The sequence below is a fragment of the Budorcas taxicolor genome, chromosome 8 (assembly GCF_023091745.1).
Source record: "Budorcas taxicolor isolate Tak-1 chromosome 8, Takin1.1, whole genome shotgun sequence".
Classification (NCBI taxonomy): Eukaryota; Metazoa; Chordata; class Mammalia; order Artiodactyla; family Bovidae; genus Budorcas; species Budorcas taxicolor.
The window spans coordinates 76328798-76344210 of record NC_068917.1 but is presented as its reverse complement, the minus strand read 5'-3'; the positions used below and the strand labels follow the sequence as shown (position 1 = coordinate 76344210).

At 37.9% G+C, this 15413-nt stretch overlaps 1 protein-coding gene across 1 annotated transcript in view; it reads right to left on the bottom strand.

Annotated features, from left to right (window-relative positions):
* The window catches only part of PPP2R2A (protein phosphatase 2 regulatory subunit Balpha), an 87609-nt gene that overhangs the window by 22079 nt on the left and 50117 nt on the right, over positions 1 to 15413 (bottom strand). The window contains exon 3 of the mRNA XM_052644467.1: positions 11075 to 11172. Coding sequence (XP_052500427.1) covers positions 11075 to 11172 — 98 coding nt within the window. The remainder of the gene's footprint in view (positions 1 to 11074; positions 11173 to 15413) is intronic.

The following is a 15413-nucleotide window of genomic DNA, read 5'->3' as shown; positions in this document are numbered from 1 at the left end:
GTTTATTGGTTATTCATATATTCAGTATAATAAAACAAACCCTGACCCTTACTACACCCACCTTAAGCCACTCATATAAATTGATTCCAAGTGAATTATCAGGAATATAACTGTAAATGCTTCTAGTACAACACTATCCAAGAGAGCTTTCTGCAACAATGGAAACAGTCCTTACCTGCGCTGTCCAATATGGTAGCCACCAGTCATATGTGGTTGTTGAATACCACTGTAGCCACTGTGACTAAGGAAGTGAAGTTTACATTTAATTTAACTAATTAAATTCTAAATAGCCACATGGAGCTAGTAACTACCATACTGGAAAGCACATATCTAAACAATAATGGGAATATATTATCTTCTTGGACCTTGAAGTAGAGAAGTATTTCTTTTACAGGAAAGAAAAAGCAGTAAGTCTAGAGAAAAACTTATATAGATAAACTGAATTATATTAATTATCTCTACTTACCAAAAGGTATCATTCAGAAAAATAAAAAGGTAAAACATAGAATAGGAGATACTTCCAACAAATACAACTGACAAAGGGTTAATATTCAAAAGGTGCTAAGCCTACACATCAGTGAGAAAAACGACAGACAATCTAGCAGAAAAAAGTGCAAGAAATTTTAGTAGGTACTTCACAAAAGATGATATCCAGTGGCCAATAAACCCATAAAAAGACGCTGAACCTCAGTATTAATCAAGAAAGTACAAATTAAAACTATAACAAGACACCCTCATAATCTCAAAATGCTTAAATTATAAAATTACGGACAAAGCATTGGCAAAGATGTGGAAGAGCCAGAATTTTCATACATTGTTATAAAATTACGGACAAAGCAATGGCAAAGATGTTGAAGAGCCAGAATTCTCATACATTATATGAGAATAGAATGGGCAGAACCACTTTTTACTATTGTTGTTCAGTCACTCAGTTGTGTCCAGCTCTTTGCAACCCCATGGACTGCAGCACACCAGGCTTCCCTTTTTACTATGCTGTCTTTTTTTTTACTATGTTGTCTTAAACTTTTTATTCTTTATAGCCACAAACTGAACCAACCAAAACATCCGCATCTGTAACAGAATGGCTAGATTGTGGTACAGTAATACAGAAGACCACAATATAGTAATGAAAGTGAGCAAATTATTACATCAACAAAAACTGAGCACAAAGGCCAGACACAGAATACTTACTGTAGATTCCATTTATAAAAAGTGCTAAAACTACAAGCCAAACTAGACTTATAAGGAGGAAAGAGAAAGGAGTGGCTTGGAAAGGGAATGAGGAGGGTTGATGGAAGTGGGGAAGTTCTAGCTCCTGACTGAGATATCTGCTGCGTGATAATCCACTAGTGTTTTGTGCATTTTTCTGTGTATATTTCAACAGAGTTTAAAAAAAAAAAAAAAAAACTGGCATACAAATTGTGTAGCCACTTTGAAAATACCATGGGGGTTCCTCAAAAACATATAATAGGGACTTCCTTGGCATTGCATCGGTTAAGACTATGCCTCTACTCTAAGGGCCACAGGTTAGATCCCTGGTTGGGAACTAAGATTCCATATGCCACACTGAGGGGAAAAAAAAGAAAAAAACTACTGGATGATCTGGCAATCTGGGTATAAATCCAAAAGAAGCGAAAAAGGAATCTCAAAAGACATTACTCACAATAGCTAAGAGGCAGAAATAACCTAAATGTCCACTGATGGATAATGAATAAAGAAAATGTGGTGGGCGGTATGTGCACACACATATAAATTATTCAGCCTTAAAAAAAAATGAACTATCATAGGCTACAACATGGATGAACCTTAAGGACATTATGCTGAAAAAAAAAATAAAGCCAGTCATTAATGATAAATACTGCACAATTCCACTTATATATATGGATTATCTAAAGCAGTCAACCTCACAGAATAGGCTACAACATGGATGAACCTTAAGGACATTATGCTAAAAAAAAAAATAAAGCCAGTCATTAATGATAAATACTGTACAATTCCACTTATATATATGGATTATCTAAAGCAGTCAACCTCACAGAAACAGTAAGTAGAATGGTGACAGCCAGGGACTGGAGGAGGGTCGATGGCAAGAAGCTGCTGTTCAGGGGGTACAGAGTTCCAGTTATACTGGGGGGTTTGCTGCACAGTAATGTGCATGTGGTTGGCAAAACCCTGCTGTACACATGGAAACTGCTGCGAAGTTGAATGTTATATTTTGCCACAAATAAATACAGTTCAGTACACAAAAACAAAATGACAATTACAAAAACACATTCAAACAGTTATCTATGAAGTGGGAGGTGAACAGCAGCACATCACGCAAATAAAAGTTAATGTGTGCACTATTGCACACCTATGTGTATGTTTACTTAAATAAAGGGCCTGGCCATGATCTCTAGTGGTAGTGTCATGAACTCAAGTATGCCCCTGAGATTCAACCAACCAAAATAGAAAAGAGCAGTAAAATCCAATGGTTTTAGAGCCAAACAAACATTTGGAAAGAGAATTAGAACTTCATTTCTTACACAAAAATAAATTTCAGAGGGAAAAATTAAATGTTTAAAAAGTACATAAAAGAACCTAAGAGAAATTACAGTAGTGAATTTCAATATAATTCTCAAGTGAAAAGGAGCTTCTAAATATAAAAATGAAAGCAAAGAACAGAGAAAGGTTGACTTCTGACAAGGTAAGAAGAAAAATATTTAAAAGTTAAGAAAAAAAAGCATACTAGGGAGAACAGTGCATCATAAGACAAGGTTACTACCTTTCATGTGTAAAAAATATTACTATCTTTTCAAGTCCTTAAAAACAATTAGTAAAAATATTAACACTCTCCCCCTTGAGAGATGAAAAGGTCAACAGTTGGTAGCTTACCTAAAAAATGGTCAGCAAATACGTAACTACTCATCATTAGTACACAAAATTAAAGAATAATGTTTTGCCTTTAAACCGAAGAAGAATTTAAAAAATGATAATGATCATTGCTTTAAAGATGAGAATATGGACAAAAATTATACACTACAGGGAGAAGTATAAATTTACATAGCTTTTCTGGAGAATAATCTGTCAATACTTATTGAAAGCCTTAAAAGATGTACGCAACAATTCCACTTCAAAGTATAACCTAATGAAAAACAATGTATGCAAAGATGTATTAACATAGGGGTTATGGGTGCCAAGTTTCTGCACAGTGGGAAGTCCAGGTATAACTGGTACTTGGTCCTCTATATTGTGGATTCAACCAACCATGGAAATGTGTAGGTTACAGTTAATACAGTTGATCCCTGAACAGTGCAGGACTGCTTTTACGTGTGTATTTTTAATAGTAAATACAACTGTACTATGTATCAGGGGATGCAGAGGGCTGACCATAAATTATATAGGGATTAACTCCATGTTGTTCAAAGGGTTAACTGTAATGCTTTAAAATGTTATAAAATCTATAAAGGTTAAAGTGCTATGATTCAGACTGTATCAGTTCAGTTCAGTCGCTCCGTCGTGTCCGACTCTTTGTGACCCCATGAATCGCAGCATGCCAGGCCTCCCTGTCCATCACCAACTCCCGGAGTTCACTCAAACTCATGTCCATCGAGTCAGTGATGCCATCCAGCCATCTCATCCTCTGTCATCCCCTTTTCTTCCTGCCCCCAATCCCTCCCAGCATCAGGGTCTTTTCCAATAAATCAACTCTTCGCATGAGGTGGCCAAAGTATTGGAGTTTCAGCTTTAGCATCAGTCCTTCCAAAGAACACCCAGGACTGACCTCCTTTAGGATGGACTGGTTGGATCTCCTTGCAGTCCAAGGGACTCTCAAGAGTCTTCTCCAACACCACAGTTCAAACGCATCAATTCTTCGGTGCTCAGCTTTCTTCACAGTCCAACTCTCACATCCATACACAACCACTGGAAAAACCATAGCCTTGACCAGAAGGACATTTGTTGGCAAAGTAATGTTTCTGCTTTTTAATATGCTATCTAGGTTGGTCATAACTTTCCTTCCAAGGAGTCAGCATCTTTTAATTTCATGGCTGCAGTCACCATCTGCAGTGATTTTGGAGCCCCCCAAAATCAAGTCTGACACTGTTTCCACTGTTTCCCCATCTATTTCCCATGCAGTGATGGGACCAACTACCCAGAATAATTTAGTTCTAAACCATGACACAGAATAAGAGCAAGGCATAGAGCAATTTTAATTACTGGGAATATTAAGAGGTAAACTGAAACTAGGAATCTGGAGAACAGACGGCTGAACAAGAGAGGTGCTTGGACGAGTTAATGGATATGAATGAGGACTAGAGAGAGCCCAGGTCTCTAAACTCTCGAGGCTTCCAAACTCCAACTTTTCTGTCACTAAACTTCTACAGAGAAGACATCATTCCTTAATGGCTATTATTAAAAAGTCTGAGGTCCAAGTCTTTTCTCATTACTATAAATGAAACTGATTTTCTTGATTTATAAGATTCATTACTTAGAGGAGTTAAGACTTTTCATTGTGGATATTCATCCCAATTTATACCAGATTAGCTTTTCATTTTTTAACCCACTTGACTAGCTGTGCGATCTTAGAAAAGGCATTTTTAACTTAGGTCTCAATTCACTTATAAATTTGTAATAAATTGAGATGTAGTAAGTAAGCATAACATCTCCATTACTTTACTGTGAGAATTAATAAGATTTAGGGAGCTTGGCAGAGAGTGTGGCACATCAACTGTTGTTGCTAAACCCAGGTCAGAAAGGGGAATGCAATGGGCAGGGAATCGGGAGGAACAGCCAAGGTTCTAGAGTAAGAGTTCACTTCTTTGTTAACTGTACGACTTCTGACCAGTAATCTGTCTGAGCTCCTCCGTTTCTTTATTGGTAAAAGCAAATTGCATTGCCAGGAGTTGCAAATCTAGGTCCCACATACTACTCAACTCCCAAGAATGCTACCCTGTCACCCTAAAACAGCAGGTTCTGTCCCTTCACTTTAATAAACAATACACTAAACCAAGCCCTTTGCATATATGATATTAAATTCTATTAAACAATATCACGCGGTTGAGTCTCATTCTAGTCTTTCCAAATAATTTAGAAAGGGAATACAAACATATAAACAATACTATCCACCTTTTGAGATAAGTATGCTAACGGTTTCTTCTAAACCATGCTAGTGAAGTGCAAGCAGCACAGTCATGTCCGACTCTCTGCGACCCCATGGACAGTCCATGGAATTCTCCAGGCCAGAATACTGGAGTGGGTAGCCTTTCCCTTCTCCAGGGGAATCTTCCCAACCCAGGGAAGACTTGGGATCGAACCCAAGTCTCCCACACTGCAGGCAGATTCTTTACCAGCTGAGCCACCAGGGAAGCCTAAACCGTGTTAAGTTTTAGGAATACTACATTAAGAACAGAAAAGTGAGAAAGAAATCCTAGTAAGTAACCAGCAGTGGTAGAAAACAGAAAACAAAGGCTGCATAACAATCCAGAAAAATCAGTAAGAACAACCTTTCTGTTCACCTTTCTCCTTAACTGTCTCTTAAAAATATTAACCCTCCCCAACATTTTAGCTTATATGTATCAAAAAGCTGTAGAGAAACCAGAAGAAGGTCTGAGCAATCGGAAGCCAACAGGAAACCAGTTACTTCAACAAGTGCTGACCATCTCCTGTGAGCACCCATAGAAATAAAGATTCCTTAAAAAGTATGGAACACCACAGTCTGACAGCTGCCTGGGCTCTCCCTCCACATTACCATCATCAGAAAGAATACTGCCCCATCCACTCTGATGTCAAAAGCTATTATTTAAGCTGTTAAAAAGGAACTGCAGTTTTGTACCTGTTGAACTTTGCAGTTTTGATATTGGAATCAATTCAGTTCAGTCCCTCAGTCATGTCAGACTCTTTGCAACCCCATGGACTGCAGCACACCAGGCTTCCCTGTCCATCACCAACTCCTGGAGCCTACTCAAACTCATGTCCATCGAGCCGGTGATGCCATCCAACCATCTCAGCCTCTGTCGTCCCCTTCTCCTCCTACTTTCAATCTTTCCCAGCATCAGGGTGTTTTCCATTGAGTCTGTTCTTCGCATCAGGTGGCCAGAGTACTGGAGTTTCAGCTTCAGCATCAGTCCTTCCAATGAATATTCAGGACTGATTTCCTTTAGGATTGACCGGTTTGATCTCCCTGCAGTCCAAGGGACTCTCAAGAGTCTTCTCAACACCACAGTTCAAAAGCATCAGTTCTTCGGCACTCAGCTTTCTTTATGGTCCAACGCTCACAACCATACACGACTACTGGAAAAACCATAGCTTTACCTAGATGAACCTCTGTCGGCAAAGTAATGTCTATGCTTTTTAATATGGTGCTAGGTTTGTCATAGCTTTTCTTACAAGGAGCAAGCACCTATTAATTTCATGGCTGCAGTCACCATCTGTGATGCTTTTGGAGCCCCCCCAAAATAAAGTCTGTCACTGTTTCCATTGTTTCCCCATCCATTTGCCATGAAGTGATGAGACCAGATGCCATGATCTTTTCTTGAATGTTGAGTTTTAAGCCAGCTTTTTCGCTCTCCTCTTTCACTTTCATCAAGAGGCTCTTTAGTTCTTCTTCGCTTTCTGCCATTAGGGTGGTGTCATCTGCATATCTGAGGTTATTGATATTTCTCTTGGTAATCTTGATTCCAGCTTGTGCTTCTTCCAGTCCAGCATTTCAAATGCTGTATACTGCATATAAGTTAAATAAACAGGGTGACAATATACAGCCTTGATGTACTCCTTTTCTGATCTGGAACCAGTCCATTGTTCTGTATCCAGTTCTAACTGTTGCTTCCTGACCTGCATAAGGTTTCTCAAGAGGCAGGTCAGGTGGTCTGGTATTTCCATCTCTTTCAGAATTTTCCAGTTTGTTGTGATCTACAGAGTCAAAGGCTTTGGCATAATCAATAAAGCAGAAGCAGATGTTTTTCTGTAACTCTCTTGTTTTTTCTATGATCCAATGGATGTTAGCAATTTGATCTCTGGTTCCTCTGCCTTTTCTAAATCCAGCGTGAACATCTAGAAGTTCTTGGTGCATGTACTATTGAAGCCTGACTTGGAGAATTTTGAGCACTACTCTGCTAGCGTGCAAGATGAGTGCAATTGTGTAGTACCTTGAACATTCTTTGGCATTGCCTTTCTTTGGGATACATCCGTAAATAAATGTGGTTATTTTATATACCATTTTAATGTGCATTTCCTGCTATATGTTTTTTTCTGCTAATGACTTATTACTAGGTGTTTATATTTAGACTATGGAAATGACGTCAGACAAAAAGCAAATTCAAGCTACTTTTTTGAGTTAAAAATGGGTCATAAAGAATTGGAGACAACTCGCAGCATCAACAACACATCTGGCCTAGGAACTACTAACAAATGTACAGTACAGTGGTGGTTCAATAAGTTCTGCAAACGAGACGAGAGCCTTGAGATGAAGAGCAGAGTGGCTGGCCATGGGAAGTTGACAATAACCAATTAATTGAGAGTCATCATCAAAGCTGATCCTCTTACAACTACATGAGAAGTTGTAGAAGAACTTACTTAACATGTACCATTCTATGGTCATTCAGTATCTGAAGCAAATTTGAAAGATGAAAAAGCTTGGTAAGTGGGTACCTTATGAGCTGACCAAAAATAGTTGTTTTGAAGTGTTGTCTTCTCTTATTCTACACAACAACGAACCACTTCTCAATCAGATTGTGACATGCGACAAAAAGGGGATTGTATATGAAAACTGGCAGTGGTTGGACCAAGCAGAAGCTCCAAAGCACTTCCCGAAGCCAAACTTGCACCAAAAAAAGGTAATGGTCACTGGTGGTCTACTGTTGGTCTGATCCACTACAGCTTTCTGAATCCCGGTGAAATGATTACATCTGAGAAGTATGCTCAGCAAACCAATGAGATGCACCAAAAACCGCAACCCTTGCAGCTGGCACTGATCAACAGAAAGGGCCCAATTCTTCTCCACAACACAAGGCTTCAAAAGTTTAACAAACTGGGCTACAAAGTTTTGCCTCATCCACCACATTCACCTGATCCCTTGCCAACCAACCAACCACTTCTTTAAGCAACTCAGCAAGTTTTTGCAGGGAAACTGCTTCCACAACCAGCAGGAGGCAGAAAATGCTTTCCAAGAGTTCGTCAAATCCTGAAGTATGGACTTTTATGCTACAGGAATAAACATTCTTATTTGGCAACAATGTGTTGACTGTAGTGGTTCCTATTTTGATTAATGAATACATGTATGACCCTCGTCATGATTCAAAATTCTGTACCAACCTAACACACACAAGCTGTGAAATCAGCAAGATGGGTGCCTTATTTCAGGACACACTACACAGAACACTGGGTGAAATTCCAAAGTCTGGACTCTGACTGTGTGATGGGTGTGATGCCTCCTGGAAACTCGATCTACCCTGTGCCTCAATTTCCCTACATGCCCCGCTTCTACCTCAGAGATTCTGTCAAACAGAAAATCATTCAAACATGTCAGTTTAAAACACACACACACACAAAACAGTAGAACATGCTACAGAATCACCAGGCTGAAATACACTTGAACCAAATGAAAATCTTGTAAATGAGCACCCGGTTTCTTCGCCTGGGGAATAGATGGACAGGAAGCAAAGTGTGCCCGACAAGATGACAGGAAGGGGACCTGCCACACCTTAAGAGTAAAATGAGACAGAAAGGTGGGGTACTGCGGTCAAAGTCTGATGTGCAAGGCTCACTGCTACTGTAGTATGACCTCCTCTTAATTAAGTAAGGACTATACAAGGAGTGAGTGGAAATATTTAAGTCTCCAGTCAAGAGAATTTTAGCAAGGAACCCTGCCACTGTAGACACAATAGTTCAAACATCACTGTATTTTGCAAAGAAAACTAGCAGGTTCTTAAAACCGCTCACTTGTTAAGTGCCAACATACCCTGAGATATACATATAACAGCAGTGGTGGTTAGAAGCAGCTACTGAAATTTAGGGATCCAAGTTCTAATTCCAGGCCTTTGCTATTAAACTGAGCAATATAACTTTATATAAACTTTTGCTGAGATTTACCTAAACATTAGAAAGAGACTATCTCTAAGTTCGCTTCCAATTTTCAAACTCTAACACTATTTTACAGACATTTAGCTATGAACTCATAAAATCTAACCTAAGTATGTTAGCTACTGATATAAGGCACATACATTTATAATTAACATAGGTACGGAATGTCCTGAAGACAGCATAACATTAGAAGCTCCAGAATAAGGGCTTAAAAAATGTGGAAAATATATTGGGTGAAATATCAAATTAACATTAACAACATAAATCTCAAGAAGGAGAATAATAATCATCTTTTTTATCACTAAAAAATACCCTGAGATTTACACTAAGTAATTCTCAAAAGACATACTACTAATCTGAGGTTCTAGATAATGGATTTCTGTCTTGAACACTTACATGCAGTTAAGAATGACAATTTATACTTTTAAACAACACAAAGCCCCCACTAAAAATGTAGGCTCAGAAACCCACAATGTAAAGCCCTTCAAGATGGAAACGCTTGGGAAGCAAACAAATTTAAATGTTTTTTTTCCAAACACCTTTTGTTTTTAAAACAATATATAGAATGCCATTAATTTTCAGTAAAAAAACAAACCAAACGACAAAAAGGCAGAGAATGTCTACAGGAAATCCACCTCTAACTTCTAAAGAACAACTCACATTTTGGTGACTTAACATGAAAGGCACTGGAGTGCACCGAGAGGGGACATGCTGGAAGTTCTGGGTTCTGGTTGTGAGTTTGGGTAATCAAGTGATCTCTTAACAATCTGCTTTCTCATTTGGAAATAAAGGTAAACTATAATGATCTGTAAGGCTCTATTTCAACTCCAAGTTTTCCTAGATTGTTATGGTCAAGTTTTTAGCTGCCCCCACTTCCCACAAAAACATCCTTTGTCAAGAAAACCTTGAGTCTTATTTTCATATTTCCTTCCAACCAAAAAGAAAAATAATAAAAGGAGACATATTTAGTGCTTGTGCATCTTCTAATCAGACACTATTAATCATTTCTTTTAAAATTAAATTACCTACCTCACTGGGTGTTGTGAGGATTAATTCATTAGTGTTTGTAAAGCACTTTGAGATCCTCAGGTCAAAGGCGCTATAGAAGTGCAAAGTAGTAGTATTATTACTAGATTCTTGCTTATTTAAGGAATTTCACAATCCTTTAAAAGCTAACTCTGTGTTATGATTTAGACATCTGTTCATAAAGCCCTGCATTTTATCCACATTACTTTCAACTCTTTTTGAAGATAGTATAGACAGGGATAGAATGTTTGGAAGCAAATGATAAACTAGCTTTGATCTACAAATGGAGAGGGAGACTAAGGGAATATCTAGTGTGACAAATTTTGTTTAGTGTAAAATTTTAGTGAGAAATCTAGTCAATCAGATTTAGAAGTGTGCCTATGTTGTATACAAAACCAAATCAACCCTACTTTAATCACAGGTTCTGCAATGAGAAATCCCTTTCTTCAAAAAGAAAGGAAAACAATGTTCAAATCCACTTTAAAGAGTAACTAAGCTTATAAATTATGTACATTACATGTGTATACATGCAACTATCATTTAAAACCTTTATACTTAAATTGCAGTAATTGTATTAGTATAAACTGATATCAAAATAGTTGAGCAGCTTTTTCCTTTAAACCAGGCTCCCACCCCTAATTACACAAAGATGATTATACACTGAGAAGAGGTCAAAACAATTTTACTTTATGGAATTTTAGGAGAAAAAAAAATGAGGGCCAAGGCTATAAAATCAGTTAAAATCTTGTATAACACCCTTCTCACTCCTTTCTCTAACCAAATCCTTTCACAATTAAATCAAAACAACAGGCACATGTACACAGACACACAAAGCTAAGAGAACTAGAGCTACTTACACATTCAATATTCTGCTTGATATACAACAAATTTTTAAAGAAAAATTTGCCAACATCCTCTGATGAGATTCTCCAGCATAAGCTCCAGTCCCAAGAGCAAACTGACATGTAGATATCAAACTTTAAACACTTACCTCCTGCTCCTGCTGAAAGATGACAACTCTACCACCTTTATCTCCGGTTGCTAGTAACTCTCCAGAATGATTAAATTCTACTGTAGAAATTATATCTGCTGTATAATTGAAACAAACAAAAAAGACATTAGTTCTTCTCTCCCAACTCACGACAGAGTTTCTTAGTAACAACTCAGTATGTTTTCCTAATATATTCCAAGTCTATATATCAACCTGCCCTCAGAAATAAAGTAAATCTAAAGTTCTTTCATGAAATTTTGAGTCAAGAATATTTGGTTCACTCCCCCCACAAAACTCTTCCCAAAGTAAACCAATGACACCATTTTTTTTAAATAGGCACATAACAAACAAAAAATATCAGTGCTTTATTAATTCACTAAATTCATGAATATAAAGAAATCAACAATTCATGAAACATTCCATGATAGCACCATTAAACATTAATAATTATTGTGCTAATTTTTTCTTATATACTTCTGATAAGCTGATATACACAAACCCAAGGACTATAAAATTAAGACAGATATAACTAAAATGGGGAAATTCTTTTTTTTTTTTAAGGAAAGCTTTATTATTTTTTTTCCAAAAAACTTCCTTTTAAAAACAGTAGGTTGGTTTATCAACAAATCTCTATTTAAGGAATTGAATAAGGAACTGATTATACAGCTGGCAAAACCTCACGATTCCAACACATTCTGAGATGGTCTAATTTAGTGAAAGGTCTGAATCAGTTTGAAGCATGTGGTTTTGTAGCTCTGATGGTCTTAATTACCTCTTTTTTTTTTTAATTTTAGTTTATTTTACTTTACAATACTGTATTGGTTTTGCCATACATCAACATGAATCCGCCATGGGTGTACACGTGTTCCCAATCCTGAACCCGCCTCCCAGCACCATCTCTCTGTGTCATTCCAGTGCACCAGCCCCAAGCATCCTGTATCCTGCATCAAACCTAGACTGGCGATTCATTTCTTATATGATATTATACATGTTTCAATGCCATTCTCCCAAATCATCCCACCCTCTCCCTCTCCCACAGAGTCCAAAAGACTGTTCTATACATCTGTGTCTCTTTTGCTGTCTCACACACAGGGTTATTATTACCATCTTTCTAAATTCCATATATATATATGTTAGTATACTGTATTGGTGTTTTTCTTTCTGGCTTACTTCACTCTGTATAATCGGCTCCAGTTTCATCCACCTCATTAGAACTGAGAATACATTCAAACATATTCTTTTTAATGGCTGAGTAATACTCCATTGTGTATATGTACCACAGCTTTCTTATCCATTCATCTGCTGATGGACATCTAGGTTGCTTCCATGTCCTGGCTATTATAAACAGTGCTGCGACGAACACTGGAGTACATGTGTCTCCTTCAATTCTGGTTTCCTCAGTGTGCATGCCCAGCAGTGGGATTGCTGGCTCACAAGGCAGTTCTATTTCCAGTTTTTTAAGGAATCTCCACACTGTTCTCCGTAGTGGTTGTACTAGTTTGCATTCCCACCAACAGTGTAAGAGGGTTCCCTTTTCTCCACACCCTCTCCAGCATTTACTGCTTGTAGACTTGGATCGCAGCCATTCTGACTGGTGTGAAATGGTACCTCACTGTGGTTTTGATTTGCATTTCTCTGATAATGAGTGATGTTGAGCATCTTTTCATGTGTTAGTTAGCCATCTGTATGTCTTCTTTGGAGAAATGTCTGTTTAGTTCTTTGGCCCATTTTTTGATTGAGTTGTTTATTTTTCTGGAATTGAGCTGCAGGAGTTACTTGTATATTTTTGAGATTAGTTGTTTGTCAGTTGCTTCAAGGGAAATTCTTTAAATGCAAAAATAATTTCAGATAGAACTTTAACAATCATAAATAAATCAATTCAAATTATGGCCTCAAACAAATGTTTGTAAATAGAACACACTTATACCAGCAATGCTTTGTGCTATGCACCTTCAAAATGCACAGCTCTTCTTGTGGCTCCCACACACAGACACAGCAGGGGCTACTAGAATCAGTCATGTTACACTCAAAGTCAGTGCTAACTTCACAGTCAAGTTCAAATAAAATTATCAGGTTTTTTCCCTTGCTTTTTGACACCAGTCATTTTCCTAAAGAAAAAAATCTAAGTTACAGAATTGGGCTTTAAGATAAAGCAATCACACTACACAATTCCCCACTGTTACAAGTTCTTCACTACTAAGCATTATGCTAAAGTAGGGAAGACCCCATCAAACGCACGTTACATAAAAAAGCAAACTCTTACTATGGGAGAAGGGTCATTTTCTTGCCAACATTAGCTCACTGTAAGAATTTTTAAAGTGACTTTATATAATAATGGAGAAGGAAATGGCAACCCACTCCAGTATTCTTGCCTGGAAAATTCCATGGATGGAGGATCTTGGTAGGCTACAGTCCATGGGGTCGCAAAGAGTCAGACACGACTGAGCAACTTCACATATAATAAAGAACATTACATACTTTAAATTTTAAAACTTACTGACCAATGTGGCACATCAATAAACTGACCAGCACTGCATTTTATCATTTTCATTTTAGTGATTTTTCAAGTTGAGCTTGATTTTGCAAAGCTTTCTTTGCTTCCTTCATTGTCTAGGTCCAGGGCACTTTATCTTTTTGGAACTCTCTGAGAATCTACTCAAAGTTATACACACTCTCCCAAGGAACTGTACACATTTAAGTACACACAAAAATTTGCACGTAATTTCAAAAGGTCTGGACAGCACCCCATCTCCAGCTTAAAACCTTTGGCCCAGACAACTCACCATGGTCGGTGCTATCAGGAGGAAGGAATAAATCTAGTGTTTATGCTACATGCATATGTAACACCACGGTGTAAAACTGAATATACTGTACTATTCATTCTACAAAGCCCAACATCAACCAGTACTTAAAAGCCATTCTATTAGGTGCTCTGTATTTACTTCTGTATTGAGTATAAGGGATTAAAACCACACAGTCCTTGCACTAAAAGCACATTATAGTACAGTTACAGAGAGAAAATAAGCAGGGGCTAACTATTTAACAGAGCAAATGGCTGCGTGTTACTTGTAGGTCAGATTATAAAATCAGGGAATAAGGCGGGAAAAAACTCCCATACATAGTAAAAATTATCTTTAAATTCAAATCCCTCAGACAGGCACCACTTTGGAGATGCAAACTTTCTCCTGTTCTTTTAAATCCAACTCAGCCAGTTTTCCCTACAGCATTCATACTTTGTATTTCCCATGAAATGAACTAGTTAATTTGGCTACAAAGTCATGCCATACCAAAAACTCTCGACCTCTGGACTCCAGTAAATACTCTTGGCTTAGTGAAATGCTCATACTTCATACCAACTCCAGATTCATTCTCCCATTCACTCAATGGAGTAACAGGAAGTCATACAGGCTGAGGAACCCTAGAAATAACTGATCTAAACAGTGAGAGGCTGACCGTCAGGAAATAACAAGAGCCAAAGATTTACACCATAAAAGTCAACTCACATTAAATCCTTGAGGGTGGGAAATACAGAGAGAAAGGCAAATAATTTTCTCATTTCAGCTGTTTTCGAGGCACTATTGTTTTGTGACTATTTGTGAAATGCCAATGAACAAACATAAAATTTCAGAAATAGCTAACTAAGCCACTGATGCTTAGGTGAACAGTATAGTGGAATTTTATCTGGGGGAGGGGTACGCAGATTCATGGCTTCCTCACTGTAATATTTTTTACTGTGTGTATTTAATATGGTCATATCTCAGATAGGTAAATTATTTTCATGACTTGTATGGTGAAATTAAATAGGTACATGTCATGGTGTTCCTTCCTCCTTCCCACCAAATAAAGGAGAAATGACACACCATGACTTCTGTAGGCCATCCATATGTGAAGTGAGACAGCCACCATGTACATAAGCACCTAAGAAATCTCCAAGTGTATGAATGCTTTCAAAGTGGTTCTCAGTTGTAAAATGCCTAGCTCTCACAAGGTCTTCTTGGGAATATGACATATAAAAAGGATGAATAACAGGGAGAATAAAATCAAATCCTGCTTTACAGTCCAAGAGAAATTTTATCCAGGAATCCATTAAGGAGTACGCTATGAAATTAAGCTTGGAGCTCTATGTGCCTCTCTGCAGCACACTAGCATGCCAGGAAGGGGATATGGGTTTGCAACCACCCAAACCTAAGACCTCCAGCCTGGAGCCCGCACTTGACCTCAGAGTGCCATAGAAACATTTTTGCTCTCAAGCATGCCACAATGTGGAAAAGATAAGGAAGCATGGCTCTAAAAACAGTGCTCCCATATTGTGAGTAGCGATCCCCAGATGAGACTGGTC